Consider the following 19,520-nt stretch of genomic DNA (forward strand, 5'->3'; position numbering starts at 1 on the left):
AATAAATAAACTATAGTTGTTATTGAGGTGTTTAGACCTGAAACATTATAGACAGAGGGGAGGAGATATGTGGATATGATTGAATACTGGGCAATGGTCACTATCTGGAATAGAAATCCTGGATAAAGTGCATATGTAGTGCATACAATGTCCCTAACGACCCACTACACACATCAGCTATGTGGTCTGTTATCCAATTAAAAATAGACATTTGTAGATTGTTTTATTATTTGAGACTAATTTGGGTTAAAAGGGGAGATCATTTTTCACTAGTTTAGATTATCAGTAGGCTATCAAGCCATGATGGCGTATTAAATCTGAAAATAATAATTGCACACAATGCATCCTGACGAGGTCTTGTCAACTAATTGAATTGATTCAGCAATAGGAATACCATCGCATTGCTGGCACGTCAATGAATTGCCTTCACACCACATTCACCACAGTCCTGTGCACAGTCGTAATGTGCGCAGCATGCCTTTTTGTTTGAAAGCCCTTTATATTATCATGGCTTTGCATTATGTTGACGTTGCTGCGAATATTGGCCGCCAACCATGTGTTGCGCAGATGGGGCCAGTAGACCTACAAATAATGCCTGACGAGCAACAGAGTGGAAATACTCAGGATTACGGTTATAACTGCAAACATGGCCTAATCAACAAATCCACTCCTTTCAGAACTCAACATATCCTGTGCAGACCTTCAGCATAGGCGCTGTGCCAGTCATTTGGCACACGGGTGTGGATATATATGCCTCAGGAAAAACGCCTGACTACCGAATATGAAGTAAAGTTGCCTAAAATAATCAAAGGTGTAGATTACTGTGACTGGTTTATCCGATAGAAAAAAAAATGTTTTATTTGTATATTCTAAGATGCATAGCTAGCAGCTTATTTGCCAAGGTGAAATATGGATCGTTCCTGTCCTCAACAACGTGTAGGCTATAACCTATAGGCCTACTAAAGCTTAAACATAACACATATTGACGCACTGTCTTTGCCCCATAATCATTAAAAGTACTGTTTATGAAACGGTCTTAAAAGGTGTAAATGGGCGGGAATCAAGTGAGACAAAGGAGTCTATAGGCGGAAATGTCAGGAATAAAATGTGATTTGTCTTGTGGGGCTTATGTTTTCATTTCGAAACAATCCATTTTTTTTTGCCGTGGGGTGTGTCGGGCTTTTCTCTAATAGATATTCAAACGACATGCTAATTTCTCAACATTTCTTTACAGCACACATGTATCCATGACAGTTTCCAACGCACTAAGCAAGAGCTAAGTCTGTATTCTATAAGGCTAAACATACGTCTAATTGAAATCAAACATTTCTCAATTTGGCGAGACAAGTGACAAACACTTCGGTCAGAACATTTTGTGATTTAATTTAACCTAATGTTTTGTGGCTTATTCGTTTTGCAATCGTAAATATTAGTAGGCCTAATCTATAACAATTTGGGTCTTTGGCAAAGTAAAGCATCCAAATAAATACAAATATTTTTTATTTTGTATTTCTCCAAATCGGGAACAGGTCACTGAAATTATAATTTCAGGATACAGAACATGATACATTTCGCATTAACACACCCCATACTACCTAGCCTAAAATGCTAATATCATGATTGGATTGGGGAAAGTTTGAATAATTCAGTAAATACGTTTATTATATTGAAAAATGAATTTAACTGCAATTTAGTCTTGTGGAACTATGCCTATGCTATGACATGTGATCAATTTATTCCGAGTCTACCATTTACTTCTCATTAATATATTGCCAAAACTAACTCTGTCATTATAAATTGAATCAATAAATGGTAGCGTGCAATCCAGTTGGGCCACATGCATTGTTAGCCTATTTGTGGTAAACTTTCTTATAGCCTACAGTCCTATCACATGGCACTGTATCAATTGGCATCCCCAAAAGGAATGAATCGAATCAAAGTGTATTGGTCTCATACAGATTTACAGATGCACCGAAATGCTTGTGTTTCTAGCTCCAACAACTTTAATGCCTTTAAATACAAAACAATAAACACATAATCAAAAAGTCCGGAATAGTGCATTAACAAAATATTCAGACCCATTGACTTTTTCCACATTTGGCAACCTTAGTCTTATTTTCATTTATTTACATTTTTATTTCACCTTTATTTAACCAGGTAGGCTAGTTGAGAACAAGTTCTCATTTGCAACTGCGACCTGGCCAAGATAAAGCATAGACATTTGACACACACAACAACACAGAGTTACACGTGGAATAAACAAAACATACAGTCAATAATACAATAGAAAAAAAGAAACCAAAAAGTCTATATACAGTGAGTGCAAATGAGGTAAGGTAAGGGAGTTAAGGCAATAAATAGGCCATGGTGGCGAAGTAATTATAATTTAGAAATTAAACACTGGAATGGTAGATGTGGTAGATGTGCAGAAGATGAATGTGCAAGTAAAGATACTGGGGTGCAAAGGAGCAAAATAAATAAATACAGTATGGGGATGAGGTAGATAGATGGGCTGTTTACAGATGGGCTATGTACAGGTGCAGTGATCTGTGAGCTGCTCTGACAGCTGGTGCTTAAAGCTAGTGGTGGAGATATGAGTCTCCAACTTCAGTGATTTTTGCAGTTCATTCCAGTCATTGGCAGCAGAGAACTGGAAGGAAAGGCAACCAAAGGAGGAATTGGCTTTGGGGGTGACCAATGAGATATACCTGCTGGAGCGCGTGCTACGAGTGGGTGCTGCTATGGTGAGTATGAAGTAAGGGCCAACCAACGAGAGCGTACAGGTCGCAGTGGTGGGTAGTGTATGGGGCTTTGGTGACCAAACTGATGGCACTGTGATAGACTGCATCCAATTTGTTGAGTAGAGTGTTGGAGGCTATTTTATAAATTACATCGCTGAAGTCGAGGATCGGTAGGATGGTCAGTTTTACGAACGTATGTTTGACAGCATGAGTGAAGGATGCTTTGTTGCAATGTAGGAAGATTTGATTCTAGATTTAATTTTGGATTGAAGATGCTTAATGTGAGTCTGGAAGGAGAGTTTACAGTCTAACCAGACACCTAGGTATTTGTAGTTGTTCACGTATTCTAAGTCAGAGCCGTCCAGAGTAGTGATGCTGGACGGGCGGGTAGGTGCGGGCAGTGATCGATTGAATAGCATGCATTTGGTTTTACTTGCATTTAAGAGCAGTTGGAGGCCACTGAAAGAGAGTTGTATGGAATTGAAGCTCGTCTGGAGGTTAGTTAACACAGTGTCAAAAGAGTGGCCACAAGTATACAGAATGGTGTCGTCTGCATAGAGGTGGATCAGAGAATTACCAGCAGCAAGAGCTGCATCATTGATATATACAGAGAAGAGAGTCAGCCCTAGAATTGAACCCTGTGGCACCCCCATAGAGACTGCCAGAGATCCGGACAACAGGCCCTCCGATTTGACACACTGAACTCTATCAGAGAAGTAGTTGGTAAACCAGGCGAGGCAATCATTTGAGAAACCAAGGCTGTCGAGTCTGCCAATAAGAATGTGGTGATTGACAGAGTCGAAAGCCTTAGCCAGGTCGATGAATACGGCTGCACAGTAATGTCTCTTATCGATGGCGGTTATGATGTCGTTTAGGACCTTGAGCATGGCTGAGGTGCACCCATGACCAGCTCTGAAACCAGATTGCGTAGCGGAGAATGTACGGTGGGATTCGAAATGGTCGGTAATCTGTTTGTTAACTTGTAGCAGTTTGACTCTAGAGTATGACCGCGGCAGCTTTCCAATCTTTGGGAATCTCAGACGATACGAAAGAGAAGTTGAACAGGCTAGTAATAGGGGCTTTGGTGGTTTGCTGTGGAGGGTGCCGTGCAGTTGACCGGGGTAGGGGTAGCCAGGTGGAAAGCATGGTCAGCCGTCGAGAAATGCTTATTGAAATTCTCAATTATAGTGGATTTATCGCTAGTAACAGTGTTTTCTAGCCTCAGAGCAATGGGAAGCTGGGAGGAGATGCTCTTATTCTCCATGGACTTTACAGTGTCCCAGAACTTTTTTGAGTTTGTACTAAAGGATGCAAATTTGTGTTTGAAAAAGCTAGTCTTAGCTTTCCTAACTGCCTGTGTATATTTGTTCCTAACTTCCTGAAAAGTTGCACATCACAGGGGCTGGTCGATGCAGTTGCAGAATGCCACAGGATGTTTTTGTGCTGGTCAAAGGCAGTCAGGTCTGGAGTGAACCAAGGGATATATCTGTCCCTGGTTCAACATTTTGTGAATGGAGCATGCTTATTTAAGATGGTGAGGAAGGCACTTTAAAGAATAACCAGGCATCCTCTACTGACGGGATGAGGATATGTCATTCCAGGATACCCAGGCCAGGTCGATTAGAAAGGCCTGCTCACAGAAGTGTTTTAGGGGCGTTTGACAGTGATGAGGGGTGGTCGTTTGTTCACAGACCCATTACGGATGCAGGCAATGAGGCAGTGGTCGCTGAGATCTTGATTGAAAACAGCAGAGGAGTATTTGAAGGGCGAGTTAGGATGATATCTATGAGGGTGCCCGTGTTTACGGATTTGGGGTTGTACCTGGTGGGTTCATTGATAATTTGTGTGAGATTGAGGGCATCAAGCTTAGATTGTAGGATGGCCGGGGTATTATGCATGTCCCAGTTTAGGTCACCTAGTAGCACGAGCTCAGAAGATAGATGGGGGGCAATCGATTCACATATGGTGTCAAGGGCACAGCTAGGGGCAGAGGGAGGTATATAGCAAGCGGCAACAGCGAGAGACTTGTTTCTGGAAAGGTGAATTTTTCGAAGTAGAAGCTTGAATTGTTTGGGTACAGACCTGGATAGTAAGACAGAACTTTGCAGACTATCTTTGCAGTAGATTGCAACACCCCCCCCTTTGGCAGTTCTATCTTGGCGGGAAATGTTATAGTTAGGGATGGAGATTTCAGGGGTGTTGGTGGTTTTCCTAAGCTAGGATTCAGACACGGCTAAGACACCATGGTTGGCAGTAAAACAAACTTAGTGAGTAGGCTTCTAATGTTAACATGCATGAAACCAAGGCTTTTACGGTTCCAGAAGTCAACAAATGAGAGCACCTGGGGAGTAGGAGTGGTGCTAGACACTGCAGGACCTGGATTAACCTCTACCTCACCAGAGGAACAGAGGAGAAGTAGGATAAGCGTACGGCTAAATGCTATACGAACTGGCCGTCTAGCACGTTCGGAACAGAGAGTTAAAGGAGCAGGTTTCTATTCTAAAATGGAATAAATGGTTTCCCCCCTAATTAATCTACACACAATACCCCATAATGAGAAAGTGAAAACAGGTTTTAGAAATGTTTGCAAATGTATTAAAAATGAAAAAAATGAAATATTGCATTTACATAAGTATTCAGACCCTTTACTCAAGTACTTTGTTGAAGCACCTTGAGCAGTGATTAGAGCCTCAAGTCTTCTTGGGTATGACACTACGAGTTTGGCACACCTGTATTCTTCTCTGCAGATCCTCTCATGCTCTCAGGTTGGATGGGGAGCGTCGCTGGACAGCAACTTTCAGGTTTCTCCAGAGATGTTCAAGTCCGGGCTCTGACTGGGTAACTCAAGGACATTCAGAGACTTGTCCCGAGGCCACTCCTGCGTTGCCTTGCTTTTGGTCGTTGTCCCGTTGGAAGGTGAAGCTTCGCCCCAGTCTGAGGTACTGAGCGCTCTTGAGCAGGTTTTCATCAAGGATCTCTCTGTACTATGCTCTATTTATCTTTCCCATGATTCTGACAAGTCTCACAGTCCCTGCTGCTGAAAAACAACCCTATAGCATGATGCTGCCACCACCATAAGGATTGTGCCAGGTGTCCTTCAGACGTGACACTTGGCATTGAGGCCAAAGTGTTCAATCTTGGTTACATCAGACCTGAGAATGTTGTTTCTCATGGTCTGAGAATCCTTTAGGTGCCTTTTGGCAAACTCCAAGCGGGCTGTCATGTGCCTTTTACTGGGGAGTGGCTTCGGTCTGGCCATAAAGGCCTGAATGGTGGAGGTTCTCCCATCTCCATAGTGGAACTCTGGAGCTCTGTCAGAGTGACCATCATGTTCTTGGTCAATTTCCTGACCAAGGCCCTTCTCCCTCGGCTGCTCAGTTTGGCCGTGCAGCCAGCTCTAGGAAGAGTCTTAGTGGTTCCAAGCTTCTTCCATTTAAGAATGATGGAGGCCACTTGGGGACCTTCAATTTTGCAGAAATGTTTTGGTACCCTTCCCCAGACCTGTGCCTCGACATAATCCTGTCTCTGAGCTCTTTGGACAATTCCTTCAACCTCATGGCTTGATTTTTGCTCTGACATGCACTGTCAGCTGTGGAACCTTATATAGACGTGTGTACCTTTCCAAATCATGTCCAATCAATTTAATTTACCATAGGTAGACTCCAATCAAGTTGTAGAAATATCTCAAGGATGATCAATGGAAACAGGATGCACCTGAGCTCATTTTCGAGTCTAATAGCAAAGGGTCTGAATACTTATGTAAATAAGGTATTTCTGTTTTTTATTTGAATAAATTTGCAAACATTTCTGAAAACCTGTTTTGGCAGGTCTTTACTACTAGAAAAAATTATAAATAAAGAAAAACCCTTGAATGATATATATATATATATATATATTGTACCAGTCAAAAGTTTGGACACACCTACTCATTCAAGGGTTTTTCTTTATTTATAATTTTTTCTAGTAGTAAAGACTTCAAACTATGAAGTAACCCATATGGAATCATGTAGTCAACAACAATGTGTTAAACAAATCAACATTTATTTTAGATTCTTGACAGTAGTCACCCTTCGCCTTGGTGACAGCTTTGCACACTCTTGGCATTCTCTCAACCAGCTGCATGAGGTAGTCACCTGGAATGCAATTTCAATTATCAGGTGTTTCTTGTTAAAAGTTAATTTGTGTAATTTCTTTCCTTCTTAATGCGTTTGAGCCAATCAGTGTTGTTATGGCAAGGTAGGAGTGGTAAACAGAATATAGCCCTATTTGGTAAAATACCAAGTCCATATTATTGCAAGAACAGCTCAAATAAGCAAAGAGAAACAACAGTCCATCATTACGTTACGACATGAATGTCAGTCAATCCGGAACATTTCAAGAACTTTGAACGTTTCTTCAAGTGCAGTTGCAAAAATCATCAAGCTCTATGATGAAACTTGCTCTCATGAGGACCACCACAGGAAAGGAAGACCCAGAGTTACCTATGCTGCAGAGGATAAATTCATTAGAGTTACCAGCCTCAGAAATTGCAGGCCAAATAAATGCTTCACAGAGTTCAAGTAATAGACACATCTCAACATCAACTGTTCAGAGGAGACTGTGTGAATCAGGCCTTCATGGTTGAATTGTTGCAAATAAAGCACTACTAAAGGACACCAATAAGAAGAAGACACTTGCTTGGGCCAAGAAACACAAGCAATGGACATTAGACCAGTGGAAATCTGTCCTTGATGAGTCCAAATTTGAGATTTTGGTTCCAACTGCCGTGTCTTTGTGAGTCGCAGAGTAGGTGAACGGATGATCTAGGCATTTGTGGTTCCCACCATGAAACGTGGAGGAGGAGGTGTGATGGTGTGGGGGTGCTTTTCTGGTGACACTGTCTGTGATTTATAATTCAAGGCACACTTAACCAGTATGGCTACCACAGCATTCTGCAGCGAAACACCAACCCATCTGGTTTGCGCTTAGTGGGACTTTAATTTGTTTTTCAACAGGAAAATGACCCAAAACACACTTCCAGACTGTGTAAGGGCTATTTGACCAATACGGAGAGTGATGGAGTGCTGCATTAGATGACCTGGCCTCCACAATACCCCACCTCAACCCAATTGAGATGGTTTGGGATGAGTTGGACCGCAATGAAGGAAAAGCAGCCAACAAGTACGTACTCAGCATATGTGGGAACTCCTTCAAGGCTGTTGGGAAAGCATTTCAGTTGAAGCTGGTTGAGAGAATGCCAAGAATGTGCAAAGCTGTCATCAAGGCAAAGGATGGCTATTTTGAAGAATTTCAAATATAAAATATATTTTGATTTGTTTAACACTTTTTTCCTTACTACATGATTTCATAGTTTTGATGTCTTCACTATTATTTTACAATGTAGTTGAGTATCTGCAGCATCAGCATTTACATTGTCTAGCTGGAGAATCCGACGCCTCACAAGTCCTCAACTGGCAGCTTCATTAAATAGTACCCACAAAACACCAGTCTCAACATCAACAGTGAAGAGGCGACTCCAGGATGCTGGCCTTCTAGGCAAAGTTGCAAAGAAAAATCTATATCTCAGAATGGCCAATAAAAAGAAAAGATTAAGATGGGCAAAAGAACACACACTGGATAGAGGAACTCTGCCTACAAGGCCAGCATCCCGGAGTCGCCTCTTCACTGTTGACATTGAGACTGGTGTTTTGCGGGTACTATTTAATGAAGCTGCCAGAACACAGAGGAACTCTGCCTAGAAGGCCATTTTGAGCCTGTAATCGAACCCACAAATGTTGATGCTCCAGATACTCAACTAGTCTAAAGAAGGACAGTTTTATTGCTTCTTTAATCTGAACAACAGTTTTCAGCTGTGCTAATGTAATTGCAAAAGGGTTTTCTAATGATCATTTAGCCTTTTAAAATGATAAACTTGGATTAGCTAACACAAAGTGCAATTGGAACACAGGAGTGATGGTTGCTGATAATGGTCCTCTGTACGCCTATGTAGATATTCCATAATAAATCTGCCGTTTCCAGCTGCAATAGTCATTTACAACATTAACAATGTCTACACTGTATTTCTGACCAATTTTAATGCACAAAAAAAGGTTTTTCTTTAAAAAAAAGGACATTTCTAAGTACATATATATATATATATATATTGGTATGTATGGACAGTATGTATAAATAAATCTTGATTTGATTCGAATATATAAAAAGAAAAGGTGTATACAGCAGTAGTTATATAGGATGAGACATGACTAGAATTTACTATATACATATAAAGTGGGAAACAGCATGTACACATTATTGAAGTGACCAGTGTTCAATGGGGCAGCAGTCTCTAAGGTTCAGGGTAAAAGTACTGGGTGGTTGCCGGCTAGTAACAATGACTAAGGTTCAAGGCAGGAAACTGGGCAGAGACCGGCTAATGGTGAATGTATGGCCTGGAGATAGAAGCTGTTTATCTCTTGGCCCAAGCTTTGATGCACCTGTACTGTCTCTGCCTTCTAGATGGTAGTGGGGTGAACTGGCCATGGCTCTGGTGGCTGAGGCCTTTGTTGGTCTTCTTGGCCTTCCTGTGACATTGGGCACTGTATATGTCCTGGAGGGCAGGCAGTGTGCCCCCGGTGATATGTTAGGTTGACCGGGCTGTAGGACGGTGCAGTTGCCATACCAGGCGGTGATGCAGCTCAACGGAATGCTCTTGATGGTGCATCTGTAGAGGTTTGTGAGGGTCTTAGGGGCCAACCTGTCAGTGTGGAGGGACATTTTCAGGTCCTCAATGATGTGCATGCTGAGGAACTTGAAGTTTTTGACCCTCTTCACAGCCCTGTCAATGTGGATGGGGCGTGTTCTCTTTCCTGTCATGTAGTTCACGATCAGCTCCTTCGTTTTGTTGACGTTGAGGGAGAGGTTATTTTCCTGGCACCATTCCGCCAGGGCTCTCATCTCCTCCCTGTAGGCTGTCTCGTCTTTGTTAGTAATCAGGCCTACCCATGTTGTGTCATCAGCAAACTTGATGATTGAGTTGGAGACCTGCGTGACAACACAGTCATGAGTGAACAGGGAGTACAGGAGGGGGCTGAGCATGAACCACTGTGGAGCCCCTGTATTGAGGATCAGCGTGGCTGAGGTGTTGTTGCCTACCTTCAACACCTGGGGTCGACCAGTCAGGAATAGGACCCAGTTGCACAGGGCAGGGTTCAGACCCAGGGCCCTGAGCTTAAAGATTAGCTTTGACTAATATGTAATTATCATTATCATGTCATTTCTATCATGTAAAAAGCATCATGTAAAATAAACCATAACTGCCCCCTCTCTTCTCTCCCCCTCTGTAAACATAGCCTATAGAAAATGTGAGATATTAGAGATAACATGCAGATGAGTAAAATAGGCTAAACTTACTTTATATTTATGACATGCATTACATTCCCAAATCTGTGCCCAGTTCAGCACTGAAGTCTGCATGGTTTCCATGAACTCCGTGCCAAAGTTCTCCTACACCCCCTCCCCCATGATATTCCTTGGTTGTCTGTTTTCTTAAAGTGTATTCGGGGAAGTGTTGAGGGGGCGGATAGTTTTGATTTTCCTTGCATCATGCTTAGCCAATAATGTTGAGGGGTCTGTTGTGCACATCTCAGCTGGCAGACATTTAAAAAGGAGACAGTCCGGCGCTGCAGCATTTTGTATTGAAACTCCAGCCGCTTTCTATGGAATCGTTAACGACTCCAGACTCCCACCAACGCGCGCCCCGTCTGCAGTACTACAGTCTCCACCATTAGCTGCCTATTGCCTCGGGAGATTTCATAAAAACACCCACCACAGATAATTTCATTTGCGGCTACTTGGAGCTTTTGACAGGTGAGTGAAGTGAAGTTCAACGCTTAACATCTGAGAAAGTATGTGCGTAAAACTTGGGCATGTTATAGAATTAGGTTCCTTATCATGTCACACGTGGTATGTATACATATTCTGTCGTTAGAATACATATCTCAATGATTGTTGTAGACTATTGTAAATATACATGTGAAATTAAATGATTACTTTCATGCATAAAGATAGTTTTTCTTTATTCGGTTTTACTAAATGGCTTTCGCCTTATAACTATACCGCAAAATCCAGAATACATTTGTATTCTGATAGCTTTTATCTTCTTTCTGGTTTGACGATTGAGTTGGGTAATATGGAATATATTGTGAATGTAAAAACAAGAAAATAAATATGTTAATTAAAGGCTATGTTTAATGTTTCTATTCCTCTTAAATCGCAAGTTATGTGTAATGTTTCGTGAGGCAGACGAGAAAGCCCATGCATTAATTACGCAGCGTAAATCTGGGTTGTTGTTTAACAGCAAATATTAAAATGCTAGGCTATGGATGATGATTCAACCTTCACGTATCTTTCCTGTTCAAGGATGGCCAGATCGGCGCGTATCCTCTGTGGCATGGTTTTCGTCCTTGGGCTGCTGTCATCTCCAGTGGATTCCAAAAGGATCAGGGGCTCCCAAGGCGCCATCCCTCATCCTGACAAAAACAACCCAAACGAATCCGAGCAGCAACCACAGACACCGCAGGCGGGCTCTGGTTCCCGAGGGCGGGGAAAGAGCTCTGCTGCACCGGCTGAGGAGGTGCTGGAGTCCAGCCAAGAAGCGTTGCATGTCACCGAGCGCCGCTATCTGAAACGCGACTGGTGCAAGACCCAGCCACTCAAACAGACCATCCACGAGGAGGGCTGCATCAGCCGCACCATCATTAACAGGTTCTGCTACGGACAGTGTAATTCTTTTTACATCCCCAGACATGTCCGCAGGGAAGAGGGAGCCTTCCAGTCTTGTTCATTCTGCAAGCCGAAACGATTTACAACCATGACCTACACGTTGAACTGCCCGGACCAGCAGCCGCCCACCAAGAAGAAGCGCATCCAGCGCGTAAAGCAGTGCCGCTGCATATCCATAGAATTGGACTAGCCATGTGGTATGATTGACCCGGATGCAGCCAATAAGTCTGCTCATCAAACCGCCATTGGATTGCTCACATGAACGAAAAAACCCATATGACTGACTGGGAGCATATTTCCCTCTTCCAAATATGGGAAAATGTTCAATCTGCAAGGAAAGTAATACATTAAAAACATGTGCACCCCATGTTATATATAGGCTTGTGTAGATAGGCCTATACGTGGGCATACTATTTTGTAAACAAAGCCTGCTGTACCATATACTTTTATGTGTCAAATGTTGTATTAATCAAATTCCAATAGCAGCCTGTGGCAAGCAACGTTTCATGGTATAATAACATGGAATTAACACAACAAGCTGCCGATTGACTTGTAACCAAGCGCACGGCTTTTCCAACCTCCGCAAATAGGACTGCAGAACCGTTTCACAGAGGATGTTTACACTCTTTTGGACAGAAACATCCGTAGGCAATCACAACAAATTTCAATGGAAGGGAATATGACGGACAATGCATTTAAATAATGGTTGAAGACTAGTTTCCACTATGTGGAATTTGAAGATAAGTGACGACTATTTAATGTGGCAAGAATGCTCCACTGATTTGTGACTCCAATGTTCAATATAGCCTAGTGGAGAAAAGATAGCTTTTGTAAAGTATGCTAGGCCTATACCTATGTTCCACGCTATAAATCGAAACAAACAAAATGTTTGTATTAGTTTGACATGTAAATAAAAATGTTCGATGTTCACTGAATGTATAAAACATTATGAACACCTGCTCTTTCCATGACATACTGACCAGGTTAATCCAGGTGAAAGCTATGATCGCTTATTGATGTCACTTGTTAAATCCACTTCAATCAGTGTAGATGAAGGGGAGGAGACAGGTTAAAGAAGGATTTTTAAGCCTTGAGACAATTGTGTTTGTTTGCCATTCACAAACTATTTAGGTGCCTTTGAACAGGGTATGGAGGTGACAGGGGCACCCGGTTTGTTTCAAGAACTGCAAAGCTGCTGGGGGTTTTCACGCTCAACAGTTTCCCATGTGTAATCAAGAATGGTCCACCACCCAAAGGACATCCAGCCAACTTGACACAACTGTGGGAAGAATTGGAGGGGGATGGGGTGCAACTCAATATTAGGAAGGTGCTCTTAAAGCTTTGTACACTCCGTGTACATAATTGTTTATAATGCTATAGATGGAAGCGTTTCTTTTAGTTTTAAAATGTTATTCATACACCAATTGTATATGCAACCGGTTTGATAATTATATCAAAGCAAGTGATCCACAAAACAAAATAAACAGTTATTGACATCGATGCAGTGTTCACTGAACGTGCTTGTTTTTTGTTCACATTATTTGTCTGAAAGTTGCAGTAAATTAACCCACACCCAAACGGCAAAGACTCCCAATTTCATACAGAACATTGTATGCATCAAGGTTAACCCGAAACACCAAATAAAAGCATCCTCTCCAGCGATGGGGTTATTTCCTTGTTGCTTGGAGCCAACCTCTTGCTGGGACCTTTATACGTTCCTTAGACCCGTGGACAGCTTACATTTCGTCGTAAAACGAATATAATTTATGAGGAAAGACCACAAGAAACGCAATTACATGTCAGGCACAACAACCTTCTCAAGAACCCCATTGAAACGATGTTATCAGCGTTTACAATAGCCTCTACCTCGGCTCACAGCCACAGGCCCATGTCTTTCTGTGGACAATCTGACGTTAAACCGGGCTATGAAGAATTTGTAAAACCATTGCTGCATTACATTTTTTTGTTCAGACAGTGTACTGTAGATGGTTCTCTACACGGTTCTCTAAAAATAAATACATCAATCAATAGCCCTTCGCTAAAAATGTAATACCGGGCCGAGTTTTCTTCATCAAATCTTTATTGTCCAGTTGTTTAAGCCTCATACGCATTTGGCAAATGGTCATTTGCCACCCCATGCGTAAAAAATACATCTGCTTGGAAATGCAAGGTTTTAGGCTAAGAACATATCAGTTGCCTCGCTTTTCTTCGATTTAGCCTTGCCATGCCTTCACTGTACTTAATGTAGTGCAGAATAATCAAGTTTGTGGCCAATTGTAAGCAAATACACAAGTCATGTTTTCAGGGAAATTGATTGTTTCTATCCATTTCTATCCATTTAACTTAGGTCTACTTTCTCCCATTATTATCGCGCTTTCTAACACGTTTCAATTATCCATTCATAATGGAAAGATGCATTTTGAGAGGAACAGGTGCAATTTAATAAATAATTGCGCATAAATTAATTATATATATTAATGAAACAATTTGGCTACTTGAGTCATTGTAATGAACATATTTTCACCTTTATTTAGTTACTGCATCATTACTGAGCCTGAATGTTAAGCCTATTAGGGGGTGCTGAAAGTAGAGAAACAATTGACAAGGATGCTTAAACGTTCCTTTCCAAAGCTGCAAAGTTCCTCATCTATAGACTCCAGTTAAGACTTCGGTGACTGAAATGTTGTGAGGTTTGTGGTGTCTGTCATCTATTTCTTTGACCTCGCGCAAATGATTTATTTTACGATAAACATGTCAAAAAACGTGGAAACATATATCGGCCTGTAACTAAATGAACCAATTTACATTATAGATAGGCCTTCATAATATTTAACTTCTAGCCTACTAATTTGGTTTAGAAAAAAATGTAAAGTAAACAGACAATTTGCAATTGTAAGATTGTGAAAACTCTTCGTGCAAAATAATGGCACATTCAATGATTACGAAACAACGATGTTATTTTTTACACTCAATAGGTTCTGACAGGGGTGAAGTATACACATGGCTTGATATGAGTAATCGTTTCTATTTTTAAACAAAGTACAAATGTTCTAGATTTAAATAAATCAAAAGGCAATATATTTAGCCAAATGATTACTCTCCCTATCAGTTTGGTTCAGGTATGAAACAAGATCATTTGGGGTAAATGAATAAGGCTCTACATAGTATGTCACATCCAAATGAAACTAAACACATCTTTCACCTGACTACTGAGCCATTCATGTATCCTCCTCAAGCTAAGGGTAGGAAACAAATAATACACAAAAAGAGGCTGTATTTTTAACAGTTCATGTTTTTGGCATAAAATACATCTTTCACATCTTCCAGAGTTAAATGACAAATATTTTGTAAAATAAATATAATATAGTTTTCTCTAAAAACTCGAAATGGATGATGCAATTTTCATTGCAACATTAATTCATAAATGTTCTTATCATAGCACACAAGCCATAGAATTGCATAGGAGTTTAAACTGAGGTGTAAAAAAAAGTGCAATACATTTGATGAATAAGTACCATTCTGAGAAGAACAGGGGATGTAGCTTAGCTACTAAATACAGCTGATGCAAGAAGGAAAGTGCTTAGAATTGTGACATACACATGTCATGAACGACATTCATTGGGAACAACTAACGTTTCTATCATATACACTTAAAACATGTGTCAGGGCAGCCATACTCAGAAGACCTGTTGCTTTCCTCGGCGTAGCTTATAGCAGGGCTGTTTGTTCATCTCAGAGCGTGATGTCTGACTCGGGGGATGAGAGCAAAGCATTGCTGCCAAGGTCCGGCATTCTCTGGCTATCACCCAGGAGGGGTCAGTCTGGTACAGTGAGAAAGTTAACACCGTTACATCCAGTTTCTACCGTCTGACCAGGACCCACATCGCTATGCCTTCAACAGGACTCCCAGTCCAATAAAGACTACTGATTCTCTTCATAATACAACATCAGTCTCTGCTCATATGAAAACAAACACCATATGAAAGGCATTTACAAGACACACTTCAAAAATGGGCCACAGCAGATGAATAGCTATTCTCCACATGATAGCATTGTATATTGCTTTCGTATTCTGAATCATTGTTAAATAACAACTCCTGAATGTCTTACTCATTCAATCGTAATAGTTTCTCTGAGTGAACATCTGACATAGCCCAACAACAATGAGGCCTCCTCTTTATTTTTGATGTATTTATTGTATTTGTATAACCTAGCTACAATGCATTGCATTATGTCATCAAGATGTGTGATGCTGTCCTTAAAGAAACCCAGACTGGGGAATGAATGTAGGTCCTCAGCTCCAGCAGGCCTAGGAAGCCTAGCGGTCAGGGGTCAGGGGCCTACCTAGACTTAGCAGTCGGCATATCTACAGCAGGGTGTCAGGCAGACAGGTTCCTATTTCCTATGGTGTAAGTGGTCTGGATGGTAGTCCTAGGGATACACAGTGATGGAAGCCACACAATGTGCCTCTCATCTGGGAACGAGGTTGAGGTGAAAGAGGGGTGCCCCATGAAGAGTGGTGGAGATGGTCCAGTCAGTAGGGACGGTAGAATTGGCCGTAGTCGAGAGGTCCACAGCCTGGGGACACGGAGGGCTATATGAGGTATGATGTTGGGTAAGAGGCAGGTGGTGAAGGCGAGAAGTGGCGAAGCCAGCAGACTTTCCCCATCTGCCATCTCTCTCCACTTCCTCTCTCCACTCTGTCCTTCAATGGTCATCCTCTTCAGCTGGAGGACACGCTGGCTTCCTTCTGACGCAGTCTCTCTTTCTATTGACAGAGGAGAAAAAGGGAGAGCTGAGATTTAAAGCATTGTGTTATATGATATGATCCACCATGATCGACTGTGTTAGTAGCCAAGGTAATAGCAACCATGTTACTGATCAAAATATTTGAGGGAGGTTGAAGGGAGTCCAGTTCTTACCAGACTGTTGGCATTGATCTTCTTGGTTTCCACCCTCTTCTCAGCAGTGATCTTTTTCATGTTCTCCTGCGCTTCCTTCAGCCTGGAAGAAAGAGAAAACATCAACCTAACAGGTTAAAATAACCTTTGATAATAGTACATAAACCATAACAGCTCCCTCAAATTTGTACATTGTGTCACATATCGGACCATGTGGCACAACACTGTCATGTCTAAGACAGAAAACCTCTTGATGTCTGTTAATAACATTGGCATACATGAGTTAGTTCGCTAATAATGGCCTCAGTCCCTCCAGAAGTTATTTGTACTGTAATAGCAGCATTTATTTTACCTTTATTTATCGAGGCAAGTCAGTTAAGAACAAATTCTTATTTTCAATGACGGCCTAGGAACAGTGGGTTAACTGCCTGTTCAGGGGCAGAACGACAGAGTTGTACCTTGTCAGCTCGGGGGTTTGAACTTGCAACCCTCCAGTTACCAGTCCAACGCTCTAACCACTAGGCTACCCTGCCTACCCTATCCACCCTGGGCACTATTGTATGTGGCACAGCGAAGCACCGCCGCAACATGTTATATTTTACCGCAAACACTGCATGTAAGCATGGCATAGAGAGTCCTCATCTTCCCTCACAGCCCCACTCTGTACTGTTGAGCCTTCTGGAGTTAGCAGGTTGTGAAGCCCACCGCTTAAAGCAGGGAGAATGACAGTGGGCCAATGAGATAATGAGCTCGACTTAAAAACACTTGGGTTTTATGGGTGTGCAAACCGTATTTCAAATAAAGTTAATTGTACATAAGCACAATCAGGTGTGTGTAATACGGGACATGATTGCCTAGTAAACAATTAAGAGAGCAGATGGGTCCATGGAATGGCTGGGAGAGCATTACCTCTGTCCATAACTCACCAGTTCAAAGATAGCTGCCCTGCTTTACTGTATGTATGGTGACTGTATGTGTGCATGTCTCCATGTGCAGTGCTGCATGTCTCTATATGCAGTAAGCCTGAAGCTCTGTGGACTGGTCAGATCATGACAATGTTTAACAGTCCTCCCAGAACACACAGTCTTTAACGAGCCTCTGTCCCCTGCCAGTAAAGCCAGGAGGACTCCAGGAGAGCTGCTGTCCAGCAGTTGGACTCCCATCCGACCACGCATCGGGTCAGATGAAACACCGTAAATCCAGTCCCAGGCTTTGACTCTGTACCTGGCCCTGGTCCCGGCCTGCCTACCTTCTCTTTGATGCCCGTGTGATTTAATAAGAACTGGTAAAAGCATCTCCACTCCACACTTTCTACAGAATTTATAATGCCCTGTTGGGGTGTTTGTACCACACATAAATGTGATGGACACCAACAATCTGTTATGTGTCAATAAAGATGGGTAAGAAAAGAGTGACTAAAGGTACTGTTCAACATATTTAAAGTGTGAAGAATGAACTTTGACCCAGTCACAAAAAATCCCCCTTTTATGTCATCAAAAAAAGAACACTCAGGCTTCTAGAAATAGATACAGTTGGAAAGGAGCTGTAGAACTGTCCCCTTCATCACAAGCTGTGTGATTTAATATGATCTCTGATGCAAGCCTGGATTCTTCCACTCACCTCTCCTTGGAGATGTTCTTACACTCCCGTTTCCACGTGTTCTTGAAGTCACTGCAGAACTCATACCAGAGCATGAAGACGTAACCAGGGGCCACCTCCTTCTCCCCAGACTTTGGCTTGAGCCCAAAGTAGCCCACCATGTCCAGGAAGCTGTGTGGGAGAAACAGAGGGAAGAAGAGAGAGGGAAGAGAGATAGAGTGAGAGGACATCCTGCTGGGTCACAGGGGAGAGCCAGTAACGGAGGTCCCGTTATCACATTGACCTCTACTACAGCCTGAAGGGGAACAGTGCCAGGGGATCTAGCCAAGATCTGGCTGACACACACACACACGTTGTTTCGATCCACGAACAATAGTTATTGGCAGACAATATGCAAGATGATCACAGGAATGTGTAAATGTTACATCAAAACACAGCATGTTGCTGGCACACACACACACACACACACACACACACACACACACACACACACACACACACACACACACACACACACACACACACACACACACACACACACACACACACACACACACACACACACACACACACACACACACACACACACACACACACACACACACACACACACACACGTTTGTAATGTTCATCATCCTGCACTCTGAGACATGCTTGACGCAAATATGTTGTGGATTAGGTCTTCAAATCCACAAATAGAAGGGAGAACTACTTGAAGAGAACTACTTGAAGAACTACTTGAAGAGACATAAGACTGAGATTCAAGATTCTCAGTCTTTATGAGAAGAGAATCCACAACCCTGTGTATGGCAGATCCTCAGACTAATTCAATTGTAACCAAATCTAAATTCTTCACAAGGCTCTCAGCAGTGCTCACAGGGCTTGAAAAGCAGCCTGCTGCTCCGGGGTTTCCTCTAACCCAAACATTAAAGGCATTTTCTAGGCCTGTCTGTCACACGCCTGATATAGAGGAGTCGTGATTCAGGAGATGTTCCCAGATTGACACAGAGGTTTTGACCTCCAGATGGTAGGTGGCTGTTGCGACGCTAATGTAAGACATGTTGGGCGGGGATTGTTGGGGGCCGGGGCAATGTGCGCGGCAGACGGCTGCTCCCAATTCCTCAGATAACTGTCATGTGCTCCTCCTCTGATGGTGCAGTATATCATCCTCGCCTTGCCTCGCTCTACAACCAGAACAGACCAGGCCAGCAGAACCCAGGAGGAACACAACAGAGAGAGGACAGCCGGGAATCAATTCTGGAAGCCTTTGTAGACCCGACTAGCACGGTCCAGCGTGATTAACTAGGCCGCTTTTGTATTGGCTCCTTCCCTGACCCTGGGTCAGGTGTCAGAGCTCACACAAATCACACACAGTCTGTAGTGTGGTGAGCTTAGCTCTTTCCCTTGCGTTTTCTTCTTCTTTCTCTCACTCACTCACTCACACACACACACACACACAATAACACAAAGATGCACCACACACACACACACACACACACACACACACACACACACACAC

At 42.4% G+C, this 19,520-nt stretch overlaps 2 protein-coding genes across 2 annotated transcripts in view; one reads left to right on the top strand and one right to left on the bottom strand.

The window, feature by feature from the left end:
* The first annotated feature begins 10,354 nt into the window (after positions 1–10,354).
* LOC124001772 (gremlin-1-like) lies at positions 10,355–13,001 on the top strand. The gene is made up of 2 exons (XM_046308822.1): positions 10,355–10,586; positions 11,139–13,001. The coding sequence occupies exon 2, from the start codon at positions 11,140–11,142 to the stop codon at positions 11,689–11,691; it is 552 nt and encodes a 183-aa protein (XP_046164778.1). The 5' UTR covers positions 10,355–10,586; position 11,139; the 3' UTR covers positions 11,692–13,001.
* A 1,772-nt stretch (positions 13,002–14,773) lies between these two features.
* LOC124001280 (formin-like) overlaps positions 14,774–19,520 on the bottom strand; it is a 64,163-nt gene continuing 59,416 nt past the window's right edge. Inside the window, 3 exon segments of the mRNA XM_046307940.1 lie at positions 14,774–16,269; positions 16,424–16,505; positions 18,023–18,172. Of these exon segments, the coding sequence (XP_046163896.1) occupies positions 16,225–16,269; positions 16,424–16,505; positions 18,023–18,172 (277 nt within the window). The 3' untranslated portion in view covers positions 14,774–16,224.

Source organism: Oncorhynchus gorbuscha, linkage group LG17, assembly GCF_021184085.1.
Source record: "Oncorhynchus gorbuscha isolate QuinsamMale2020 ecotype Even-year linkage group LG17, OgorEven_v1.0, whole genome shotgun sequence".
In the NCBI taxonomy this organism is placed as follows: domain Eukaryota; kingdom Metazoa; phylum Chordata; class Actinopteri; order Salmoniformes; family Salmonidae; genus Oncorhynchus; species Oncorhynchus gorbuscha.